Source organism: Panthera uncia, chromosome C2 (assembly GCF_023721935.1).
Source record: "Panthera uncia isolate 11264 chromosome C2, Puncia_PCG_1.0, whole genome shotgun sequence".
Lineage (NCBI taxonomy): Eukaryota > Metazoa > Chordata > Mammalia > Carnivora > Felidae > Panthera > Panthera uncia.
The window spans coordinates 107,822,193-107,846,085 of record NC_064810.1 but is presented as its reverse complement, the minus strand read 5'-3'; the positions used below and the strand labels follow the sequence as shown (position 1 = coordinate 107,846,085).

Sequence of the window (23,893 nt, the reverse complement as noted above, 5' to 3'; positions counted from 1 at the left end):
CCAGTAATGTCATCCTCGTTAGTGATGACCCTCCTTGCACCTTTCCTCACCTGAGTTTACCATGTTCTCAGTCGCCCTGACCTCTGTTACAGGTCATGTGTTCTAATTAATTGGCTCTGTGCCGCCCATGGGCTACTCCTCTGTGAGTGTCAGAAAGAAAAGGATCATTTCCTATTCAGCTTTCACTTAATGAAATAATCTCTCCTTGGCATATAACTCAGCTTCTTCAGTAGTGGTTCCTTGGCATTATTCTATCATTTCTTGATATATATGATTATTGGCAGAGACGGTCAGGTTGAAGTTCCACTTCTAGATATATAGCCCCAAAGACTTGAAAACAAGGACTCCCATAGATGCTCGCGTGCAAATGTTCAACAGGTGAATGGATAAACATAATATATATATACACAATAGAATATTATTCATCCATAAAGAGGAATAAAGTTCTGTTACATCTGTCAGCAGAGATTGACCAGAAAACATTACGCTAAGGGTATTAAGCCCGATAAAAAGTACAAACATTTCATGATTCCACTTACATGAGATATCTAGAACAGGCAAATGCATAGAGTTAGAAAGTAGATTAGAAGTGATCAGGGGCTGGGGAAAAGGGGAATAGAGCATTATTAGGTGATGGGTACAGCATTTCTGTTGGAGGCGATGACAATATTTTGGAAATAGGGGCGATAGTTGTACAACATCATGAATGTGACTAATGCCATTGAATTGTACATTTAAAAATGGTTAAAATGGAGTACCTTAAATGGTTAAATGGAGCTCAGTTGTTGAGCTCCAACTTCGGCTCAGGTCACGATCTCACAGTTTGTGAGTTCGAGCCCTGCGTCGGGCTGTGTAGTGACAGCTCAGAGCCTGGAGTCTGATTCTGTGTCTGATTCTGATTTTGGATTCTGTGTCTCCCTCTCTCTGTTCTTTCCCTGCTCACATGCTGTCTCTCTCTCAAAAATAAATAAAGATTAAAAAACATTTTTTTAATGGTTAAAATGGTAAATTTTATGTTACATATATTTTGCCCCAATAAAAAAATTTATAGTTCATGTAATTAAAGAAACAGTGACACCACCCCTGCTAGGCATGTATGTTCCAACAAGTGATTTTATGCAAGTATGTTGTCTTTATCATTTATGTTTATCAGACTTACCTTCCCAGTGTAGCATAGATTTCTTGAAGTCAGGGACCAGTCTCTATAGAAAATAGCTTTTGAGAAACATGGCTTTTAAATATCTTTTAATAAACATGTGAGTTTGGAGTTGGTTGTTTTTGCAATTGCTGAAACTTTTAGGAGAGGGTTTGATATTTTCCTTGAATGTTAATAGAATCAGTCCTGACAAAGCAGTATGCAGCTATTTTGGAACATACTGGTGTATTTTCTGACCTACTATGTAAGAATTGTGCATACTAACCCTGACACCTTTGGAAGGAAAGCCAAATAGCCCAGCCAAGTGTGCTTTAAGTTTTTTTCTCTTGCTGTTTTAAACAAGGGCTTGGGGGACTGGGCCAATTACAATCTTGTGGATGGGAATCCTACTAATTATTTTCCCTAAATCCTTCTCAAAGGAAATAAAAATACGGGTACTTTCTCAGGGTATACATAGTTTTACTCTTCTATGAGTTAAGGTATATTTCTTCATCTTTTAAGCTCCTATGAAAACATTAAAAAATCAAATATGTAATGACGACAAACACAGTTTATACTACAATGAGATTAATGTACATGTAAGTATATAAAATTAAGACCTTTTAAAATCTCACCTTATTGCTGAGTGCCAGGATTTTCTTTGAAAATAACTGAGATGAAAATGTGAGAAAATGTTAGCCTATATTTACTATTAATCATCTTGTATACATTTCTGTTGTCTCATTCACCGTCAGCCTTGAATTCTGTATTTGGAGTCCACTGGTTAGGAGAAGTGATGTGAGGAATGCTAGTTAAGAGCTTATTGAAAACCATATTCCCTTGTATCCTTGACCTCCAGACGTCAGTGTTAGAAATTACTGTTGATTTCACCTTCATTACACTTTCTTTGGAAGATGCTTTGGTCACACAGTGATAGTTATTTCTAATAGATTTTCTTATCCCTCCGAACTTGGACAGTAAGTGTGCTCTATGGAGGTTCATCTCTGTTTTTAGTGTGTGTTTTGAATCCTCTGAAGATCTTGATATAAGGCAGGTTCAGACTGGGGGAGGTAGGTGGTGAGATTCTGCATTTCTAGTAAGCCCTTAGATGCCTGGTCTGTGGACTACATTTTGAGCAGCAATGCTCTGGGTAGAAACCTATTTCAAATACCTGATTTTGATGTGCTGTAAAATGTGGATGCCCTCTAGAGTTGCCAGATAAAATACAGGATGCTCAAGATGTCCCAGGCACTAATTTTATACATACCTGTACTAAAAAATGACTCTTTTATCTGAAATGTAATTTTCACTGGACTTGACACAAGATAAATGGGTCGATACACACACCCACCCCAAATCTGGCAACCCTAAAATGCAATCTGAATAATTTCTGAGTACATTTAAATGTCATGCATATCATTAGAGTTAAAATATGATTATTTTCAGAGAAAGCACACAGAATTAGGTTTATTTCAGACTTGTTTTTTAAGTACTTATTTAGATGTTTTGCTCATAGACTTTTCAGTACAATAAAATATGGAAACATGAACCTCCTCCTCCAATATCTAGGGAATACTTAGAAAAAAGTAGTGAAATTTGTACGTTCTAAAATATACCTAAAAGCACAAAAAGGACCCGTGTTATCAGTGTTTCCAGTTGAACACTTGAAGTAGTAAGATGTTAATGTGATAGATTTAAACTTCGACAATTTTTTATAGTTTTTTCTTGTATCTCTTTGAGATGGTATTGTGCACTATTGACATTTTTAAACCCTGTATAATAAGATTGCATGAGAATCATCTTTGATTTTTTTAATTTAAATTTTTTTTTAATGTTTGTTTATTTTTGAGAGAGAAGGAGATAGAGTGAGAGCAGGGGAGAGGTAGAGAGACAGAGACAGAGAGAGAGAGAGAGAGAGAGAGAGACACACACACACACACACACACACACACACACACACACACACTATCTGAAGCAGGCTCCAGGCTCTGAGCTGTCAGCACAGAGCCCGATGTGGGCTCAAACTCATGAACCAAGAGATCATGACCTGAGCTGAAGTCGGACACCTAACTGACTGAGCCACCCGGGCGCCCCTGATTTTTTTTTTTTTTTTTTTTTTTAACTTTTTGGGAAAAAATGTAAATGTTTTTTTTTTTTTGTTTTTTTTTTTTTTTCAGGTTCTTTATGGAGTTGGAAGCAAGACATCAGAATAATATCTTCATAGATGACATAAGTGACATTGTGGAAAAGCACACAGCGTCCACATTTGACCCATATGTGAAATACTGCACAAATGAAGTCTACCAACAACGAACACTACAGAAATTGTTGTAAGAGATGATGAATGTTACATTCAATAGCCTCACCTCATTTTAATTAGGTCACATAGATAGAAATGAATTGATATCTTATATTATGTTTAGAAATGCCTCCTGATAGGCAATTTCCCAGGATGGCTTTCAGGGTGAAAGTGTTTGAGTAGAAAATTCTAGTCTGTGGAGCTCTTTCTCTCTAAAGCAATTATGAAATTAGGGGTTTCTGTTATTGTTTTCCTTGTTTCTTTAAATTGCTGCAAAACACAGGAGTGATTGTCATGCCAAACTCTCCGGTTTTCTAAGCCATTACCTGGCTATTAAGTAGTTTGCTTCAGGCCAGTAGAGTTCTTGAGTTGAACTCCTGTTTTGCCTATGATCCAGAGTTTCTCTGTTACTCTAATCTTCCTCCATTCAAATGACAACTCAGTATTAAGTTGTTTTTTGTTGTTGTTGTTGTTTTTTTTTTTTTTTTTTTTTTTTTTTTTTTTTTTTTTTTTTTTTTTTAAGAAGAGTTGCTGATTTTCCCCTTCTGGGTAGTTAGAAGTGAGGCGAGAAGGGGAAAAAATGTTCTTAAAGGCTTTAATTGTGCAACAAAAAAGAATTGGCTTTAAATTTGCCTCCTCACCTTTTCCCTTTGGGGAAAGGTTTTTTTTTTTTAGGTTTAGTGAGAGTTACTGAGAGTAATTTAGGTTACTGAGAGTTTTGATGTGATAGATATTCCTTTACTCTTAAAAGTCAGTGATTGTTCAATAATGTCTTATTTTATTTTGGGGGACCCTGTTTATCTCTAGTAGCTGTTTTATAGCACAGTTGTGCATTGCCATAAACCCGGTTTGGGGGCTGACAGCTGTTATCACTCTTATCCCCTCTGTGGGTTGTGGCATTTATGACCGCATCATGGAGCTCTGGTCAGCTTCTGTGGGATGTGTGAACCCCTGTGGAGTGATTTGGGCTGGTGATGATTATTACCTCATGGCTGCTGGAAGAAGCAGTCCATTGAAGTCCAAGTTGGTGGGAAGGACTGATAGTGCCCCTTCTCCCTCCACAGCCTCATGAACTCTTACATGGGCATGTGGAAAACCAACAGCTGGCAACCCCAAATGAGATTTTTAAGTACAAAGCTGGGTTTGTCAGCACTGTGGACATTTTGGTCTGGATAAGTCTTTGCCATGGGTGCTATCCTGTGCATTGTAGCATGTTTTGTTTTTTTTTTTTTCTTCGTCTTTTAAAGAAGTTTTTTAAATATTTATTTTTGAGAGAAAGCATGAGTAGGGGTGGGGCAGAGAAAGGGGGGAGCAGAGGAACTGAAGTGGGCTCTGCGCTGACATCAAAGAGCTTGATGTGGGGTTTGAACTCGGGGATCACGAGATCATGACCTGAGCTGAAGTTGGGTGTTTAACCAACTGAACCACCCCGGCGCCCCTGTAGCATGTTTTACAGCATCCCTGGCCTCTGTGCACTAGATGCCCCTCACTCCATTTGTGACAACCAAAAATGTTGCCAGACGTCGACAAACGTTCTTGGGTGCATAACCTTACCCCTTGCTTTTCTTAATCCCCCTACTGCTGATAATAGAGGTTGCTGTGTAACTGTTAGAAAATGCAAGTTTGAAAACAGAGCTTTGAATTAGAGCTGAATTTAATTCTGTTTTCATTTTGTTTTGTAGGATTTAAAAAATGTGAATAGGTACTGCTGTACATTATGTAACTCTTAAAAAATAAAAGCTCTAGGGGCACCTGGCTGGCTTAGTGGGAAGAGCACATGACTCCTGATCTCGGGGTTGTTAAGTTTGAACCCCACATTAGGTATAGAAGTCACTTGAAGTCTTAAATAAAAATAAAGACTGTATCTAAATTAGCTTCATGATACCACCATTTGAGCTGTCACATGGAAAGTCGTAGTTGTGTTTTCAGGGGTTTTGTTGCAAATGTTGTGAATTTACATGTAGGGCAGTGACTGGCTGCACGTTGGGAATGCTTGAGAATCTTTGAAAAGAGGCAAACATGCAGTGAATGCCTAGTGTCCGTCCCAGGCAGTTTAATCAGAATCTTTGGAGGTAGGGGTCCTGTGACCTGAGGGATTTAAATATGCAACTGAATTACAGTTTTGTTTGTTTATTTATTTTTTGCATTTCCAAGAATCTTTTTTTTTTTTTTTAATTTTTTTTTTTCAACGTTTTTTATTTATTTTTGGGACAGAGAGAGACAGAGCATGAACGGGGGAGGGGCAGAGAGAGAGGGAGACACAGAATCGGAAACAGGCTCCAGGCTCCGAGCCATCAGCCCAGAGCCCGACGCGGGGCTCGAACTCACGGACCGCGAGATCGTGACCTGGCTGAAGCCGGACGCTTAACCGACTGCGCCACCCAGGCGCCCCATCCAAGAATCTTTTTTTAAAGCTAGCCGGAAAGGAAACTTAAAACTCCTCAATTTGAGAAAATGAAAATAAAACATTTCTGTGTAATTTCTTTCAGTTTGCTATTCGAGGTATTTACGGGTTTATGAACCAAAACATGTAATTTGCAAAATATATTTAAAAAAATGGGGGGGGGTCACAATTGCCACTGCCCTGCTTCCTGGCCTCCCCCATCCCCCAATGTGGGATAACAGTATCCAATGCCATCCCCCCTCCCCTCCATGTTGTAAGTCACAGGGGAACTCCCCAGAGCACCTCTGAGGTAAAGTGAGGTGAGAGAGTGAGTGATCCTGGGGTAAGAGCACCCACTGGAAGTCAGAAGGCCTTGGTTTGACTTCTGTCTTCACCAAATAATAGGTCTGTTACTTGGCAAGTGGAGGATCTTCCTGAGACTCCATTCTTATTGGAATCCGCTTTTGGCCTTCATTAGATGGTGTAGGGCTGTTTCCACGTGAGATCATATATGTCCGTGTATCTTGCTAAGTTCCGAAAATGTGGCAATATTATCACTGCTCTTATGTCACTGGGAGGAGAGAAATATTCTGGATGACATGGCCAGAAAATTTTCTGTGTTAGAAGCTCTGAAAAAGGCTAGGAGCCTCCTCGTAAATAAATCCAGTCTGATGTTTCTTAGATTATTATCTGGGGATAGAGAAGTGACTTAAAACATATCATTTGTTATCTTTTTAATGGACTGTATGTAGATTATCAGTTAATGAGATCTAGTCTGTATGCTGGTTATAATTCATATGTTCACAGATAGGTTCATCATTGTGATAACCATTGCCTCTTCATTTGTTTGCTTTATACTTTTATAAATTTCTAGCACATACATATTGTTCATATTGTTGCCTTAAACTCATATCCAGTCTTCACTATAAAAGGCAGACAAGCCATCTGTGCCTATTTATGTAATTGTTGTTTTATGTATTAAAAAATCATCATATAGGAGTTTATCACATTTTATAGAGGCATCAAGTTTTATTGTGCTTTACTTAATTGCACTTTGCAGACACTGCATTTTTTTACAAATCGAAGGTTGGTTGCGGCCCTGCATCGAGCAAGTCTGTTGGTGCCATTTTTCCACAGCATTTGCTCACTTGCTGTCTCTGTTATGTTTTGGTAATTCTCACAATATTTCAAACATTTTCATTATTATGTTTGTTATGGTGATCTGTGGTCAGTGATTATGACTCACTGAGAGCTCAGATGATAGCTAGCATTTTTTAGCCACAAAGTATGATTTAATTAAGGTATGTACATCATTTTTTAAAGACATAATGCCATCGCTCACATAACAGACCACAGTGTAGTGCAAACATAACTTTTACAGGCACTGGGAAACCAAAAATTCATTTGGCTTGCTATATTGCAGTATTTGCTTGATTTGTAGTGGTCTGAAACCAGACCCACAATATCTTTGAGGTATGCCTGTAATATATTTTTACTTTTTAATTTGAAGAGGAAATATTTTGAAGTTGCTTCTTTCTTTTTCTTTCTCAGAGCCACCAACCCATCTTTTAAAGAAGTATTGTCACGAATTGAGTCCCACGAAGACTGTAGGAACTTACCCATGATCTCCTTCCTCATTCTCCCCATGCAGAGGGTAACTCGCCTGCCCCTGCTGATGGACGTAAGACATGACGTGGTGGCTCTTTCCTCTGTGGGGAGCTGTGCTGCTATAAATCTGATTAAGAAGATTATTGTGCTTTCACTGAAATCAATGTACTATATATCCCTCTTACAAAATCCTCCAAGTAAAGTGAGAAGGTGCCCTTCAGTTGGAAAGTCTCACTTGTGTCTAATATCGTTGGAAATCATCTTCAATTTAGGCTTGTGTAGTCACTCTTAGGAATTCAGATTACATCACTCACTCATTTTTTGAAATGGGAAAATATATTGGCTTATTGAAGACAAGAGGCTTGGATTCCATTTCCAGCTGAGCCACTTGGCATGTGACCTTGGGCAAGTCACTTAATGTTTTCTTTGGGCCTCAGTTTCCTCAGCTTGATCACTAAGATCCCTTCCTTGTAGTGTTTCAGGGTGCTGAGGCACTTCGGCTTTACATGGGAATGAGACACACTCTTTGGCACTAGAAGGCACGAACTTGCCCCCATTTTGTATTGCACAAAGGAGAGTGACGAAAGTCAGCATCCTTCTTATTTTAGGGAACGTTCATAAAGAAAATAAGGATTTGATTTTGAATGGTGGCAAGATGCGGCTGGGAGAAGGGAGTTGAGGTTGCCTGGTATGAGGCAGAGCGGGGAGGACAGCGAGGTGTCCGGCAGGGGGGGGATCCCGCACGCTGGCTGAGCTGGAACCACAGCAGCAGCAGCGATGACAGGAGAACCAGGTGGCCCGACTCAGCTCCCAACCAGCTAATGGACCAAATAGTGTCTTTGTGATCCAATTGAGGTATTTTGCTGTAGTTTTACTTTAAAATTGGATCATAACATTCATGTCAGTTTTAACATACTTGATTTTTTGACATGTCAAAACATAGGATACAAATACTGCCAAAAGTTATGCTTAAGGTTACAAAATTCCATATTCCATATTCTGTTACAAATTTGAAGAGATATTCTAAAAGCACTGGCACTTTGCAATGAGTAAAAGTGTGTGATTATAGTCACTTTGTTGGCTGTGCTGCTTGGTTTGGGGAGGTTTTTGGTAGTTGTTCCAGAATTTTCTGACACCTTGCTGCTCTCCAGCTTCACCTCAGTTGACTACCTTCATAGCTTTCCCTTGTGATTTAGGAACTTCTCTCCTTGTAAATATCAGGAGACTTGCAGAATTTGAAAATGTAGCTCTCTAATTTTTTCTTTTTTTGAGAACAATATTTCAGTATTTACCATGTCTCAGGATAGAATGCAGCCAGGTTATCAAAACCAAATTTCAGCTTAAAAAAAGGTTTATTTTTAGATGCCATCCACACTTGTTCCTGGACTTACCCGCTCTGCACCTTTTTCACGTTGCTGTTGGCTGCTGCTTCTCAGCCTCACAACACAAGCCAGCCTATTTTCCAAGCACTGGCCCTAATGCTCCTCACTAAAGCCTTACTCAGTGCCCTCCCGAGCAGATGTATCTTCTTCCCCACGAACACCCACAGCACTTCCAGAGAAGGGACTCTGACGTGTAAACTTGGCGTCGTAGAAGTCCTGTGGCTTTTGGAGTAAGACAGATCTGGGCACAGATTCTGGTCCCTTCCACTTACAGTGTGATCCCAGGCAAACTGCCTAACTTCATCTGAAGCATAAGCATAACATGTACCTGCAGGGTTGGCATGAATACAAATGAAGAAGTAAATGTTAAGTTTGACAATAACAGACACTCTGTGTTTCTTTTTTTTTTTTTAATGCTTATTTTTTGAGAGAGAGAGAAAGAGAGAGTGGGGTGGGAGGGGAGAGAGAGAGAGAGAGAGAGAGAGAGAGAGAGAATGAATCTGAAGTAGGCTCCAGGCTCTGAGCTATCAGCACAGTGTCTGACACAGGCCTCGAACTCATGAGCTGTGAGATGATGACCTGAGCCAAAGTCGGATGCTCAACTGACTGAGCCACTCAGGCGCCCAACATTCCGTGTTTCTTGACTAAATTAATATATATAGTATATAGGCTTGTCCTGAGTTACGTAAAAATTGTGAACTTTGCAAAGATACATTCAAGGAGCAGCTGTTGTACTTTCTTCCATAAGATTTTCTCAGAAGTAAAAAGTCATTTAAAGAGTTTATTTCATATGATTTCTCACACTTTGTTCCTTTTTTTTTTTATTAAATTTTTTTTTTAACGTTTATTTATTTTTGAGACAGAGAGAGACAGAGCATGAACAGGGGAGGGGCAGAGAGAGGGGGAGAAACAGAATCTGAAACAGGCTGCAGGCTCTGAGTGGTCAGCACAGAGCCCGACGCGGGGCTCCAACTCACGGGCCGTGAGATCATGACCTGAGCCGAAGTCGGTCGCTTAACCGACCAAGCCACCCAGGCGCCCCCTCACACTTTCATAAACATTTGAAACTTTGATCCATCTAAGTGAAATATTTCAAATTTTGCTGTTGTTTAAAAGGAGAAATGGGTGCTTTGTAAATGCAACATTTCCTGCAGTGTTACAAATTTTCAGGGTTCTTTTTCTTCTGAAAATGTCCTTTAGCCATATTTCTTTAGATTTTGTATGTGCCATGATCTCTCGACCTTCTATATTTTCTCTGTTTAATTGAGAGAAAATTGACTGAATAGATTAGGACTCAGAATCTAACATACTATGTTGAACGTAAATGCCATGATTGTCCAGTGGGCTCAAAACTTTTTGGGTCAGAGGCCCTTTTGAGATGAGTAAAGCTATAGTCATTCTCCCTAGAAAATTCAGTAGTCACAAAATTTTACATAAAATTAGACACTTCAGGACTCAGGATGCCTGCTTTCAGGGCAGTGTTTGGTTACTGCTTCTGTACACATTAGCGGGTCATGAAATTGATTTTTGAATCACAAGTAGTGTTTATTAAAAAAATGAAATAGAATGTGTGGTACATGATGTACACGGATCATAATGTCATTAAATTTTATTTCAAATAAAACCTTATTTCATCTTTGTGTATACCTGTACTGATTGCTAATGTAAATGTATTTCTTACAGGGGGTCATAGTCAAAAAAAAATTGAGAACCATTAACATAAACCCCCTGGCTCACTCTTTGCTTTTCACATAGTACATATAAGAATCCTGACACCTGACCTTTGGATTTGTAAGCCTAGTGCTTACCCACATTCAAGGTACCAGTGGTTTGCCAGTTTCCAACTTACCTTCCACTTCTGTTTGGTGCCTCTTGCCCTAATAGTTTCCTACACGTCAGAATCTGGCCACCTGGGCAGAATCTAAATGTACTTAAAGCATTGTCCCTTCCATTTTAGTTCATTAGGAGTATTAGTTAAACTTGTTAATTGAGATGAACATTTTTAACAATTTAAATGGTTCCATTGGCTTTGCATGAATATGATCTCAAAAACTATTTGTAATTCGGTGTACCTACCTTGAAATGACCCTCTTTAAAGTCAATCTCAGCATCACAAAAATTACGTGTCAGTATATCAAGAGAAAATCCATCAGCTTGTTTTTCTTGATCTTTTTATTCAATTGTATTATCTACAAACATACTTCCCTAAATAATGATGATGATGGTAATAACTAAAGTGATTTTGTCTTTCACTGAGGGCCTACCATATGCTAGGCACTCATAGAGAAAACTTTACATGTATTTTCATTTAATCCTGGCAACAGCTTTGTGACGAGGTTGGCATTATTCCCATTTTAGAGATAAGGAAACTGAGGCTTACAGAGACTAGGTAGGTGACTTGCCCAAAGTCAAATAGCTAGTAAGGGACAGAACTTGGATTTGAAACCAGGTTCATCTACCTCTGAAGTCTATTTTCATATTGAATAATTCCCTGGATTTACTTGGATCCTGTGCATCTAATGACTATTTCCTAGTTTTGTAATTAGATTGTAATATCATCTTCATACGTGTCCATAATGTTGTGTTCAGCATTATTGAGTTTGCTGTGAGTAAAACGATGTGGCTGGACCTTGATTTTGTTTTTCTTTTACTTCATTGCAGACTATCTGTCAGAAAACACCTAAGGACTCTCCGAAGTATGAAGTCTGCAAAAGAGCCTTAAAGGAAGTGAGCAAGGTAACTGTGGAACAGCTAGTTCATCGCACAGTAAATCATTCAACACCTTGGAAGAGTATGTGTCTGGCTTTGGTGCCAAATACTGGTAGATTCTCAAAGCCATTTGCACGGAGTTCCTTAGGTAGCTAAAAGACAAAGTGAAGTTAGTATTTTGACTATTTCAGACAGTCTTGCTGTAAGGGCCAATAGATACCTCATTTTCTTTCGGTGTCTGAATAGTTGTTTATTCATTCTCTCATTAAACAGCTATTTCCTGAGTATCAACTATGGTGCCAGGCATGAAGCCAGCCCCTGAAAATATGGTGATGGGTACATAAGACAGTTGTGGTTAATGCCATTGTGGACTGTGCTGTGTAAAGGGGAAGGAGGACATTAAATAAGAATTATAATAAAGGCTGGTGAGTGGCATGGTAGGGAAGAACATAGTGATGTTTAAGCTGAAATCTAAAGCAAGCTTAGCTTGCTGGGAGCCAGGGCTTGGAGGGAAAGAGAATGTCTCAGGTGTGTAGAGACCCAACAGCGAGAAAGTATTTGGAGGCTTTGGAAGAGCTGGAATGTTCTTTATGTGGCTATAGAGTCCAATCTAGGAAAGAATACCAAGAAGCCATGTTAGGGACGTGTGGACCTTCTCTTCAAATGATACAGAAGCTATAAATTCATGTGTTGTGAAGGTGACAATGGGGATGGGACCAGTTGTGAGGCTTTTGTAGTTGAGTAGGCTAGAGGTGACAGTGGCCTTTATGGATATGACAGTAAGATGGAGAGAAGCAATATATAATAGAATGTTGAGGAAGTAGCACGGAGATTGATTGGGTGAGTGTATTTGGGATCAGAAGTCAAGGAGTATGGTCTCTGGCTTGAGCAGCTACATGGATGTTCCTATTTACCTTTACAATAGAAACATAGGGAGAAGCTGCTGACTTCCATGTTGGATAGGTTATAACAGAGGTTCTTACAGAATATCCAAGTTGGCTTGAATAGTGGAGACCTGGATTTGGGACGCGTGGGCATAGGATGGGTTCTGAAGTTGGGAGAGTGGATGACATTTCCTAGGAAGAATGTGTACAATAAGAAGAATAGTGAGTCTGAGGCACAACCATGAGGAACTCCACCATTCATCACAGAGGCCACTTAAAACCCAAACCTTACCAAAGAAGGAGGAAAACCGTAATGGCCTGGCAAACGGCAGATGATTTGGTGGAAGGAGGGTCAGCGCTGTTGAGTGCCCCTAGGGGATACAGTGCGTAATGAGTGAGGCATTCATGGGTTTATCATCAGGTGGGTTGTGTCCTCGCAGTGGCAGGTGGGGAGGCCGGATTGCAGTGTGTTAGGAATGAGTGGGAGGCATGGATTTGCAGCCGGCTGGCAAGCGAAGCAGGCTGTTGCAACACGGTGGCTGCCAGTGAGCTGTAGCTGAAAGAAAAGTGTGGGAAGTCTCTGTTTGTTTACAGATTAAACAATCTGTGGGTACCTTTTAAATGCTAATAGGAATGTCTAGCTGAGAGAAAGCTGTGGAAATGTAGGAGTCAGGATACCGTATGAGCTAGGTAGAGGGGGCAGAGATCATGATAGCAGCAGAAGCTTCCTGAACCCTTGGAACTACCTCATCACCTTAGAGTCTGGTACACTTTTGCACCACTTTACTGTGAGGTACACTTGACGGTTTCTTTTAATCAGGTTTAAGTTGACTGCATTTTACATATCCTCATCCTTGAGGATGTACCTACAAAATTATGGGCTTTGTGAGCTAATATATTTTTCTAACATCCATTTTTTTTCTTTGTCTTTATCTTTCTCCTCTTTCTCCCTCTCTTTCCCCCTCCCCCCCTCCCCCTCCCTGCCTCCCTCTTTCTTTCTCCGCCTCCCCCTTCCCCTCCCTGCCTCCCCCTTTCTTTCTCTGCCTCCCCCTTTCTTTCTCCGCCACCCCCTTTCTTTCTCCCTCTCCTTCTTTCTTTCTCCCTCTCCTTCTCCCTCCCCCTCCCCCTCCGCCCCCTGTTTATTTTTGAGAGACAAAGACAGAGCATGAGCAGAGGAAGGGCAGATAGAGAGGGAGACAGAATGTGAAGCAGGCTTCAGGCTCTGAGCTGTCAACACAGAGCCCGATGCAGGGCTCAAACTCACAAACCCTGAGATCATGACCTGAGCTGAAGTTGGACACTCAACCGACTGAGCCACCAACATCCATTTTTTATTTAAAAGTAAGATTATCTGTGCCTTAGTCCATTCAGGCTGCAGTAACAAAATACCACAGACTGGGTGGCTTTTAAACAACAGGCATTTGTTATTTGTCACAGTTCTGGAGGTTTGAAGAGTCCAAGATCAAGGTGCCAGCATGGTTGGGTGAGGGTCCTCTCTGGTGGCAGATTTCTCCTTGTAGCCTTACATGGTCAAAGGGACTACGGGGGCAGTAGGGCTTCTTTTTTAAGAACACTAATCCTATTCATGAAGGCTCTACCTTAATGACTTTTTTTTTTTTTTTTTTTTAATTTTTTATTTAATTTTGAGAGAGAGAGAAAGAGAGCAAGCAAGAGAGGGACAGAGAGAGAGAGAGAGAGGGGGAAACAGAGGATCCAAAGCAGGCTTTGAGCTGCCATTGCAGAGTCCAATGCTGGGCTCGAACTCATGAACCATGAGATTGTGACCTGAGTTGAAGTTGGACACTCAACCGACTGAGCCACCCAGGCGCCCCCTCTACCCTCATGACATTTAAAGCACCTCCCAGAGGCCCCACTGCCCCATACCATCACCTTTGGGGGTCAGGGGTTCACCATATGAGCTTGGAGGGGTATAGAAATTTAAACCAGAGCAATCTGCCAACCACTTAAATTCATCTCTGGCCCTATCATTGGTCTGCGCAACCCACGTTGGGAAACACCGAGTGAAGAAACTTAGCCTGACATGGGTTACCTAAGGTCCTCCTGCCCATGGGCCTCTCCTCTAGACCCCATATCCCGTGCTGCCTCCTTGGAGGCAGTAGGGGAGACGGTCTTTAGGTGGAGCTGCTAGAGAAGTTCTAACCTTGGATTTGAAGGACATGTTCTCAGATTTTATTTGGTTGTTACTGAGAAGTTAAAAAAGAATTCACACAGAAGAGGAAAGAGGAAGGCAGTAGTAGTTGTTGAATTAGGAATGATATTTAGTGTCTCCAAGAATTTCACATCCCAGTCACAGTAAGCCACAACATTCCTTCAGGCATCTCTTGTTCACTGGGTTTGACACTGGTACTTGTAGCAAAGGCTGGCAAAAATGTAAGGGATCAGTGAATTGCCTTAATCTGATACTATTAACATACAAAAGGCACTCTGAAGAAATGCTGTCTTCGTGACTTGTTTTCTCTGCATTTCTTTTTCTCTCTTGAGCACAAGTTATGAACATCAGCATCATTTCCCTAGTCTCCTAATATTGTGTGGTAACTAAAACCACTAATATAGTCAGCTCAGGAATTAATCCTCTTTTGCATTTGTGTAGGTTACTGATGAGGAGTTACAGATTCTGGGAAAACAGTATCAGTATTTTCAACAAACAGGTTGTACATATAGAGCATTTATTGTTCAAAATTAAAATGCAGGGTGCCTGGGTGGCTTAGTTGGTTAAGCATCTGACTTCAGCTCAGGTCATGATCTCACGGTTTGTGAATTAGAGGCCCATGTCGATCTCTGTGCTGACAGCTCGGAGCCTGGAGCCTGCTTTGGATTCTGTTTACCTCTCTCTCTGCCCCTCCTCTGCTCACACACACACACACACACACACACACACACACTCTCTCTCTCTCTCTCTCTCTCTCTCTCTCTCTCAAAAATAAACATTAACAAATTTTTTAAAATTTAAAATGCAGAATTTCACTTGTTTGCTTTATCCGAAAAAGAAAGCAATTGGGAGTTCCCAGTATTTATTTTAGAGAGTGAAATTTGGTATATCAAGGTCCAAGTTTTTAGAGCCAGACTCTGTGGAAGGCCCCTGGACAAGTGTCTCTGGATAGTTACTCATTCTTAGAAAACATGAGTAATATCTTCTCTGGTAATTAAACTGCTAATGTAATGAAGTTTTTTTGTTTTTTTTTTTTGTTTTTGTTTTTTTTTGTTTTTTGTTTTTTGTATAGTGTGAATAATGTCATTGAGATTCCTCATACGTGTTGCTGGAATGAGAGTTACAGCTTACCGAATTTGGGGCCTTGGAAAATCTTATTGGCCTAGTTGAACAACTCAAAAGCAAGAAAGATGTTTCTCCTCAATAACAATTTGTTTACTTCTGACTTTCTGTTCACATGCTGGGGTGGAGCTAGGGGGAGGGCAATTTCCAGGGAATCTGAAGTTCAGCTGGTACACAATGATGTCTGGTGTTGAAGGAGTGGTGGTCGAGAGAGAGTTTCTTAGGCCTGTGAAGTCTTTGCTGCCGTTCTCTTCCATTTACTCTCCCATGGAAAAGATTAACTGCTTTCACTCTTACCTCACAAAAATGCTACCTCTGTTTGGAGATACTATTAAATTATAAGCTGTTCTCCTAGTGGCAAAATAGCCAAGTCTCTTCACTCTTCTCCTGTAACTACTGCTTCAGCCATTTGCAGCAAGGTAGATGTATCTATCTGTTAACAGGGAAAGATCCCTAAGCTATATTGTTACGTGAGGAACAGTAAGTTGCAGAACAGTACAAATGGTGTGATAACATCTAAATAATACAATGTGTTGACGCACATATGTATGTTATTGGTATGTAGAAACAGTTGCAGAATCATACACATCAAGCTTTGTGTGGAAGGGAGGGATTCATAAGTTTTCTGTTATGCCTTTTAGGTACTGCTCTGTAAGAATGCGTTTCAGGTTTACAGAGGTATATTTTTTAAATAAACTAGGATATTTAGAAAATTTAAGAGACCTAAAAATATATCAGTACTTTTATCGAAGGTGATGACTGTTGTCATTCTATTATACATCCTCCCAGTTGGATGTTTGTTCTAATACCGGTGCATGGTATAAACGTACACTGAAAAATGCATTTGTGTGGTACCTGTTTGACTTACTGTTCTACAAAGTACTGCCTAGAACATTGTCTTGCATCAGTGATTGTGCTCATCTGATTATTTCTAAAGATAAATTTCTAGAACTGGGTTTACTGGAAAAAATGTAGGTATTTTTTAAAGGCCCCTAAGGGCCTTCATAAAAGGTTGTCCCTATGTTCATGGCCACCATGATATGTAAATGTTGGTCTTACTGCACACTTCTCAGCATCAAATATTCTTTTAATCTTTGTAAGTTTGAACGACTGAAAATATTTTATTTTCAATTTATATTTCCTTATTAGAGTGTTTGAGCTTTTTTAAAAAAAATAAATTTCTCCTAAAGAAATTAGTGAGTTAAATTTAATAAAGCTTTAACAGCTGCTGAAGGAAGTCATGGCTTTAATATACTGAGCTTGTTTTAATCAAAAACACCAGAGCACACATATCTGCATTAGTCCTCGTCCTTTTGAAATAGCCGTTAAAATGGGCTCTGCTGATGAGACTGTTGGTTAAGACAGTTTGGGAACCTTTTTGTTTTTAATATGCCTTCTAAAAATTGTTTTCTGACATGGTGGCTGACTCTTATCTTTTGCTGAGGGAGTCGATATTTGAAAGTTTAAGAAATAAGATGATAACCCAAACTTAATAATGCCATTTTCCCCTATTTTATTTTATTTTATTTTATTTTGTTTTATTTTATTTTATTTTATTTTATTTTATTTTATTTTATGTTATTTCATTTTTTATAAAGTAGACTTTATAATTTTTTTAATGTTTATTTTTTGAGAAAGAGAGTGTGAGCAGGGAAGGGGCAGAGAGAGAGGGAGACACAGAATCCGAAGCAGGCTCCAGGCTCCGAGCTGTCAGCACAGAGCCCGTAGTGGGGCTTGAACCCAAGAACTGTGAGATCATGACCTGAGCTGAAGTCGTACATACTCTCAACTGACAGAGCCACCCAGGCGCCCCACCCCTCTCATTTTAAAACAGGATTGCTATAAAGAAGCTGTTCCCTCCTCCCACCCACCTTCTTTTTAAGTGATTTATAAACTGTCTCTGAAGGCAGCTTGTTCAGGCAGAAACATTTGCTGAATGTTCCTTGTGTTTTTAGGTGCTGGGTTGTGGGCACTGGGTTTACAAATAATGGAGATTTCACAATCTCTGCTTTTCATTCTTTTTGGAGAGGAAATGCCCCAGATAAGTCTTGAAAGACAGGTAGGGGGATATAAATCTAGTAGATAAGGAGTTGGTTGGACAGAGCGGGATGAAGGGTATTCAGGCAGAGGGAAAGGGAAGCACATGCAAAAGTGCAAGGGCAGGATGGAACGTGGGGCTTTATCCAGAAATTTTGCAGGGCTGAGGCCCAAGATAGGAGTGGGAACAGGCTTGCAGTCAATAAGCAGTTGCCAGATCATGGTTTTACTAGGACCTAATTCTGAAAACCAAGGGGATCTTTCTAATAAGGCTTTTAAGCCAAGGCATTTCATGATCAGATTTGAACTTAAAAAGATTGACAGCATTATCTGGAGGATGTGTAAGAGTAGGGTAGCAGCAAGGGATGGCAGAGAATTGGTAGGGAAGAGGGAGTTTGAGCCTGAGTTCCGGGTACAATACAAAGAGAGGGTTATGGACTGTGGAACAGCAGCATTAAGGAGGCTTTATGACTGCTTGGATATGGAGCACAAAGAAGAGGGCGGTGTCTGAGAGCTGTGAGGGCTAGGTTTTTCAGCTGCAGGGAGTGAGTGTTGGAGGTGATGGTCAGGTTTTGTTATTCTCATTCTGAGTTTGAGATGCCTGTGAGTCATCCAAGAAGAGATGTCTTCTAGGTGGAGGTGGAGCCTAGGGGACAGACCGAGTCTGGGAACGTAGATTTGGGAACTGTGAACATACTCCACGAGAGAAATTATAATAATGTCTGGAACCATGGCTGCCTAGTTAGATTTCACTCTGACATGTCTTAATCCTTTCAGGATAGTGCAGTTTCAGATTCCTAGCCATGATCAGGTATACCCATCATTCCCTGCATCAGTGAACTCTTTAGGTTCAGACTTAAAGATAAGCTGTAACTGAAGATTGGGGTACGCTCCAAATCTAGAAATGCATTAGGCGATCATAAATTGTTTAAGCGTCCATCAGTAGGGGGTTGAATAAATACGTTGTGAAAAGCATATGATCACAGCATAAATTGCATCATATCATGTTCCTGCTGAAAGCCTGCTGGTAAGACTTTTCTCTTTGCACTTGGAATACAATCCAGATGCCTTAAGACCTTGTGTGCTTTGACCCTGGCCTCTAGTTCCATCTTGTGCCATCTTCATGTGTCAGGATCTTATACTTTCTCGGGCACACCAGCACTTTGCCATCGTATACCCTTTGCTCATGGTGTTCACTCTGCCTAGACCAATGCTGTGATGAGGTCTGGAAGGGTCTCGAGCACGGGAGTTTCTGTCTTCATGGAGTGTGGGGTTCCCCACCCTCCCAGTATGTAGATGTGTTCTTGTTCACCAACCTGGAGCTCTCTGAACTTCATAGTCAATCACCAGCCCTCTCCCCTCCCCAGAAGTCTGGTGGGGGAGGGTGTGGTAGGGCTGCAAGTTACAACCCTCTCTGTAATCACTTGGTTGGCTCTGCTGGCAGCTGGCCCCTATCCTTAAGGGCTTTCTGAAAGCTACTTCATTAACATAAACTCAGATGCGGTTGAAAGGGGCTTCTTATGAATAAGAAGACACCCATTTCACCATCATCGCTCTGGAGCTTTTGGGAACTGGGAACAGAAGTAAATATTATAACTAAAAATGCCCCTGTGGCTCTTGTAAATAGAAATTATAAGGACTGTAGGGACTGTGTGCTGGGAACTATGAACCAAGACCAAATAAATCTTATTATCAGAGGACTTTGAATGCGTTCAGTTTGTAGATAATTCAGTAGTTCTAATTACCCTGAAGTTCCTATCCTTGAAGAAATCACTCACCAGTAGTTGCCACCGAAGGTTTCTCTCTTTTAGCATCCTGTGCTCTGGTCCTATGCTTTACAGGTAACAGTCTGCTTAAACTTTGCCTTTGAAGTTGGTAGTCTGCCCCAGCCATTTGGACTGCGCATCTTCCCTGGGGCTGTGTGAGGTTTCCCTGGTTTCCCTGGCAAAGGAGAGGAGGAGGGGCAGAGGAAAGGAGCTGAAGGGTCCGAGATCAGACTGTGGGAGAGCCCTCAGAGGGCTCCTCCCAGACTTTTCAGGAGTTTTTTTTCCCCCTCTGTCCTCACATCTTAATACACCACCTCTAATGGGGTACAATGTCTTAACTGTGTAAAACTGTGAGTTCTTTAACTGTCAGAAATGAGTCTCTGGAGCTTCCAAAGTGCAAATTATTTCCTGTGAGAGATCTGCATTTGAAATTAAGGTTTCTCTCCTTGACCTCTTAACCCTCCTTATTATTCTGTGTTCCCAGTTGGTTCGACTGTGCAATGAAGGAGCTCGGAAGATGGAAAGGACTGAAATGATGTACACCATTAATTCCCAGTTGGAATTTAAAATTAAGGTATTCTCGTATTTCTTCATAAACAGATTTATTGCTGCTCTTGCCTATGTCTTATGTAAATAGAGGTAGTTGAGGGCAACAGAGTAGATAGGAATTTGCTTTTCAAAGAAGGGCCATAAATTGATTGCAGAGGGACTGGACTGACCAAGGGAGATAGATGCAGACGGACCAGGCAGCTCTCTTGCTTATGGTCACCAGATAAAGTTGCCTTTCTCCAGGCCACAGGTTACATGTTATCTAACTAGCACTTTCCCTCCCACTTCCCTCCCCCCAGGAAGATGCCAAATTTAGGGAAAAAGGTAGTTAAGAAAAATAGAATTTTGGAATGGAAAGGTGATTTCTTTAGTATTCTCAAAGTGTCCTGCAAAACAGTGGTATCCCGTGAATTGGATCACGTGTTCTCCTAAATCAGATAAGGGCACTCCTCTTCCAGTTTGCCAAACAAAGGTTGTTAGTGGAAAGTTCTTTTCAAATTTGTTTTTCTTCCATAATTCTTTTTTGAATATGCGCTCCCTATTGCTGCTTGTCTGATACCACTTAGGAGTGGATGACAGGATGAGTGGAAAAGAAAATGACCATTAATGGCAAATAGAGGTCCCAGTCCTTTGTTGGCTCACAACTGAGTTCTTAGTGGATGTGAATGCTCACGATTGTGATTCTATTTTATTTTGTAACTTGTAAACTTAATGAAGCAACTTAAAATGACTGGTCATATTTTTTCATAGTAAAAGTGCTCCTAAATTGTGCAGTAGAAATACAGTGATCATCATTTCATAGCCTTATGCAGAGAGCAGATTCTCTGCTATTATAGAGACACTGGTACAGTGTAACTGTATGCTTTTATTTGTATAAAAAAGGAAAATAAAGCCCAGAGAATACTTCATTGTTAACAGGGTCACTGGACTAATGGTGGTAGGATCAGGACTAGGGTCCATATATCCTGACTTGCAGATCAGTGTAAACTCCTTCACTAGAACATTGTGACTATAACTATTTAGATGTCGGAACATGACCCATAATTCTTAGAGCAGAAGGTGATAGGTACTTGCTAAAAACTCACACACACACACACACTCAGTTATAATATCTTCTACAGAGATTTATGGTAATTTCAAAACCCATCTTTCCCCCATCCCTCAAAAACGAACTTGTTTTTCTCTGTAATTTGTTGTTAAGTATTTTAGAAAATATGTCTAGAAATCAAAAGTTTTATCTCTTCTTTTTTTAAAGTTTATGTATTTTGAGAGAGACCGAGCAAGTGGGGGAGTGACAGAGAGAGGTGGGGGATGGGGGTAGAAAGAATCACTTGCAGACTCCACACTGGAGCCCTATGTGGGGCTCAAACTCACAAACCCTGAGAACATGACCTGAAACCAAGAGCTGAGTGCTTAACTGACTGAGCCACCCAGGTGCTACCTCCCCACCACCCCCTGCCCTGCCCATTTTTTTACAGATTATAAATCCCTAACCAGTTTGATTTTTAAAGACGATAAATTCTTTACCTAACAATTTTTTTTTTCTTCACTGAAAATCACTTGGCTTAAGATATCTTTTTTTATTAAAAAACATTTTTTTTTTTAATTTATTTATTTTTGAGAGAGAGAGAGAGAGGGAGAGAGAGCATGCGAGAGAGTGCACGAGCAGCGGAGGGGCAGAGAGATGGAGACACAGAATCCAAAGCAGGCTCCAGGATCTGAGCTGTCAGCACAGAGCCCAAATGTGGGGCTCGAACTCACGGACTGCGAGATCATGACCTGAGTGGAAGTTGGACCCTTAACCGACTGAGCCACCCAGGTGCCCCTTTAAGATAATCTTTTTTAAAAAAATATTTTTAAGGTTTATTTTTGAGAGAGACAGAGCGTGAGCAGAGAAGGGGCAGAGACAGAGGGTGACACAGAATCCAGAGCAGGCTCCAGGCTTGCTGTGACCACAGAGCCTGATGTGGGACTCGAACCCATGAACCGAGAAATCATGACCTGAAGTCAGACGCTTAACTGACTGAGCCATCCAGGTGCCCCAATTGGCTTAAGATATCTTTAAGGTCTATTTCTCTAGAACCCAAAATTAATTTGTTATTGAAAAATGCTTACCCTAAGGGTCCTTAAAAATAAATGATTAACATCAATTAAGTTCATGAATTTTGGGTTGTTTTCTTTTGATTCAATGCTTAAAATTATTTGCGAGGCTAAAGGAAGATAATCTATGTGTTGATTTATAATGAGGTGCTTAATTCAGGTCACTTAGAAATACTCTTAAAATCTTAGGATCTTATTTCTGTAACACTTTATGGACAACAATGGACATTTTTATTCTGTTCATTTTATATTTTTTATGAAAAAAATTTTTTTTAATGTTTGTTTATTTTTGAGGAGCAAAGAGAGAGGGAGACACAGAATCTGAAGCAGGCTCCAGGCTCTGAGCTATCAGCACAGAGCCCGATACAGGGCTCAAATCCACAAACCACAAAATCATGACCTGAGCTGAAGTTGGCCGCTTTAACCGATAGCCACCCAGATGCCCCTCAGTTCATTTTAAAGATGCGAAGATAGATATTGGAAGTTCAGTGATTTGTCCAAGCACATACATTGTTTCATCAAATTTTGTGAGCACTTTCTTTGTGGAAGGCAGCATGAAAACCAAAACATGATCCCTGCCCTCAAGGATCTAACAGTCTAATAGGAGACTACAGAATTACAGAGGAGTCAGCAAAGTCTACAGCTGTCACAGTAGATGAAGACAGTTGAGGGCACCCGGCTTTTTTTTTTTTTTTTTTTTTTTTACTATTATTTATTTTTATTGTTCTTAGAAGTTAGTGATTCATCACTTACATACAACACCCAGTACTCATCGCAATAAGTGCCCTCCTTAATGTGCATTACCCATTTAGCCCATCCCTCTGCCTACCTCCTGTCCAGCAACTCTCAGTTTGTTCTCTATAGTTAAGAGTCTGTTTTACTGTTTGACCCTCCCCATCTCTTTCTCTCACTTTTTTTTTTTTTTTTTTGTGAGAACACTCTCATGGGAAGGGGGTGGTCATCCCTACCTGTGAGGAATAGAGGGGTGGGGAGCACAACCTTGCAGCAGTCAGGCGAGGCTTCATCCCAGAGTTATGTTTGAGCTGAATCTTGAAAGGCGAGTTAGGAAGAGGCTTCTGGAAGTTAAAAGCAGGAGCAAATGCACAGGGCATGGCTTCAGCTGCTGTAGTCCAGCAACTGTATGTGTTCAGTGTGGGTAGGCATGAGGTGCAGGGGGAGTAAGGCAGAACCAGAACAGTAAAAAGCAGCTCATGTGGCACCTTGTGTGCCAAGAGGAGCAGCTGAGCAAGGTCATTTGGGAGAGAGTGAAAAGTTCTAGGCAGGGAAGTGGCACTTTAGCGACATGGGAAAGTCCTTTTGAACTTATTCCAAATCCAGAAGTCATTGTTTTTTAATGTTTATTTTTTTTGTTTTTGAGGGGTGGGAGGGGCAGAGAGACAGAGGGAGACAGAGAATCCCAAGCAGGCTCCACACTGTCAGCACAGAGTCTGATGCGAGGCTCGAACTCGCAAACTGTGAGATCATGACCTGAGCCAAAATCAAGAGTTGGACACTTAACTGGCTCAGCCACCCAGGTGCCCCCCAAGTCCAGAAGTTATTAAAAAAAATTGATGAGTTCATTTGTATGAAAAAATTTAAAGATTTCTCTATAGAGGGCAAAAATAAAAGACATAAAAAAGTGAAAAGAGAAATAGCAAACTGGAAAAACATTTGCAGCTCACATATCAGATAGTAGAATAATATTTTCAACATATAAACTCAAAGTGATAAGAAAAAGATAAGGAAGAC

The 23,893-nt window shown here is 40.5% G+C and overlaps 1 protein-coding gene across 3 annotated transcripts in view; it reads left to right on the top strand.

The window, feature by feature from the left end:
* The window catches only part of ARHGEF26 (Rho guanine nucleotide exchange factor 26), a 127,418-nt gene that overhangs the window by 65,648 nt on the left and 37,877 nt on the right, over positions 1 to 23,893 (top strand). For 2 of the 3 annotated variants that reach the window (XM_049628682.1, XM_049628680.1), the window contains 4 exons: positions 3,313 to 3,465; positions 7,369 to 7,498; positions 11,469 to 11,543; positions 19,980 to 20,069. In XM_049628682.1, coding sequence (XP_049484639.1) covers positions 3,313 to 3,465; positions 7,369 to 7,498; positions 11,469 to 11,543; positions 19,980 to 20,069 — 448 coding nt within the window. The remainder of the gene's footprint in view (positions 1 to 3,312; positions 3,466 to 7,368; positions 7,499 to 11,468; positions 11,544 to 19,979; positions 20,070 to 23,893) is intronic. The other variant, XM_049628681.1, reaches the window with a different exon arrangement.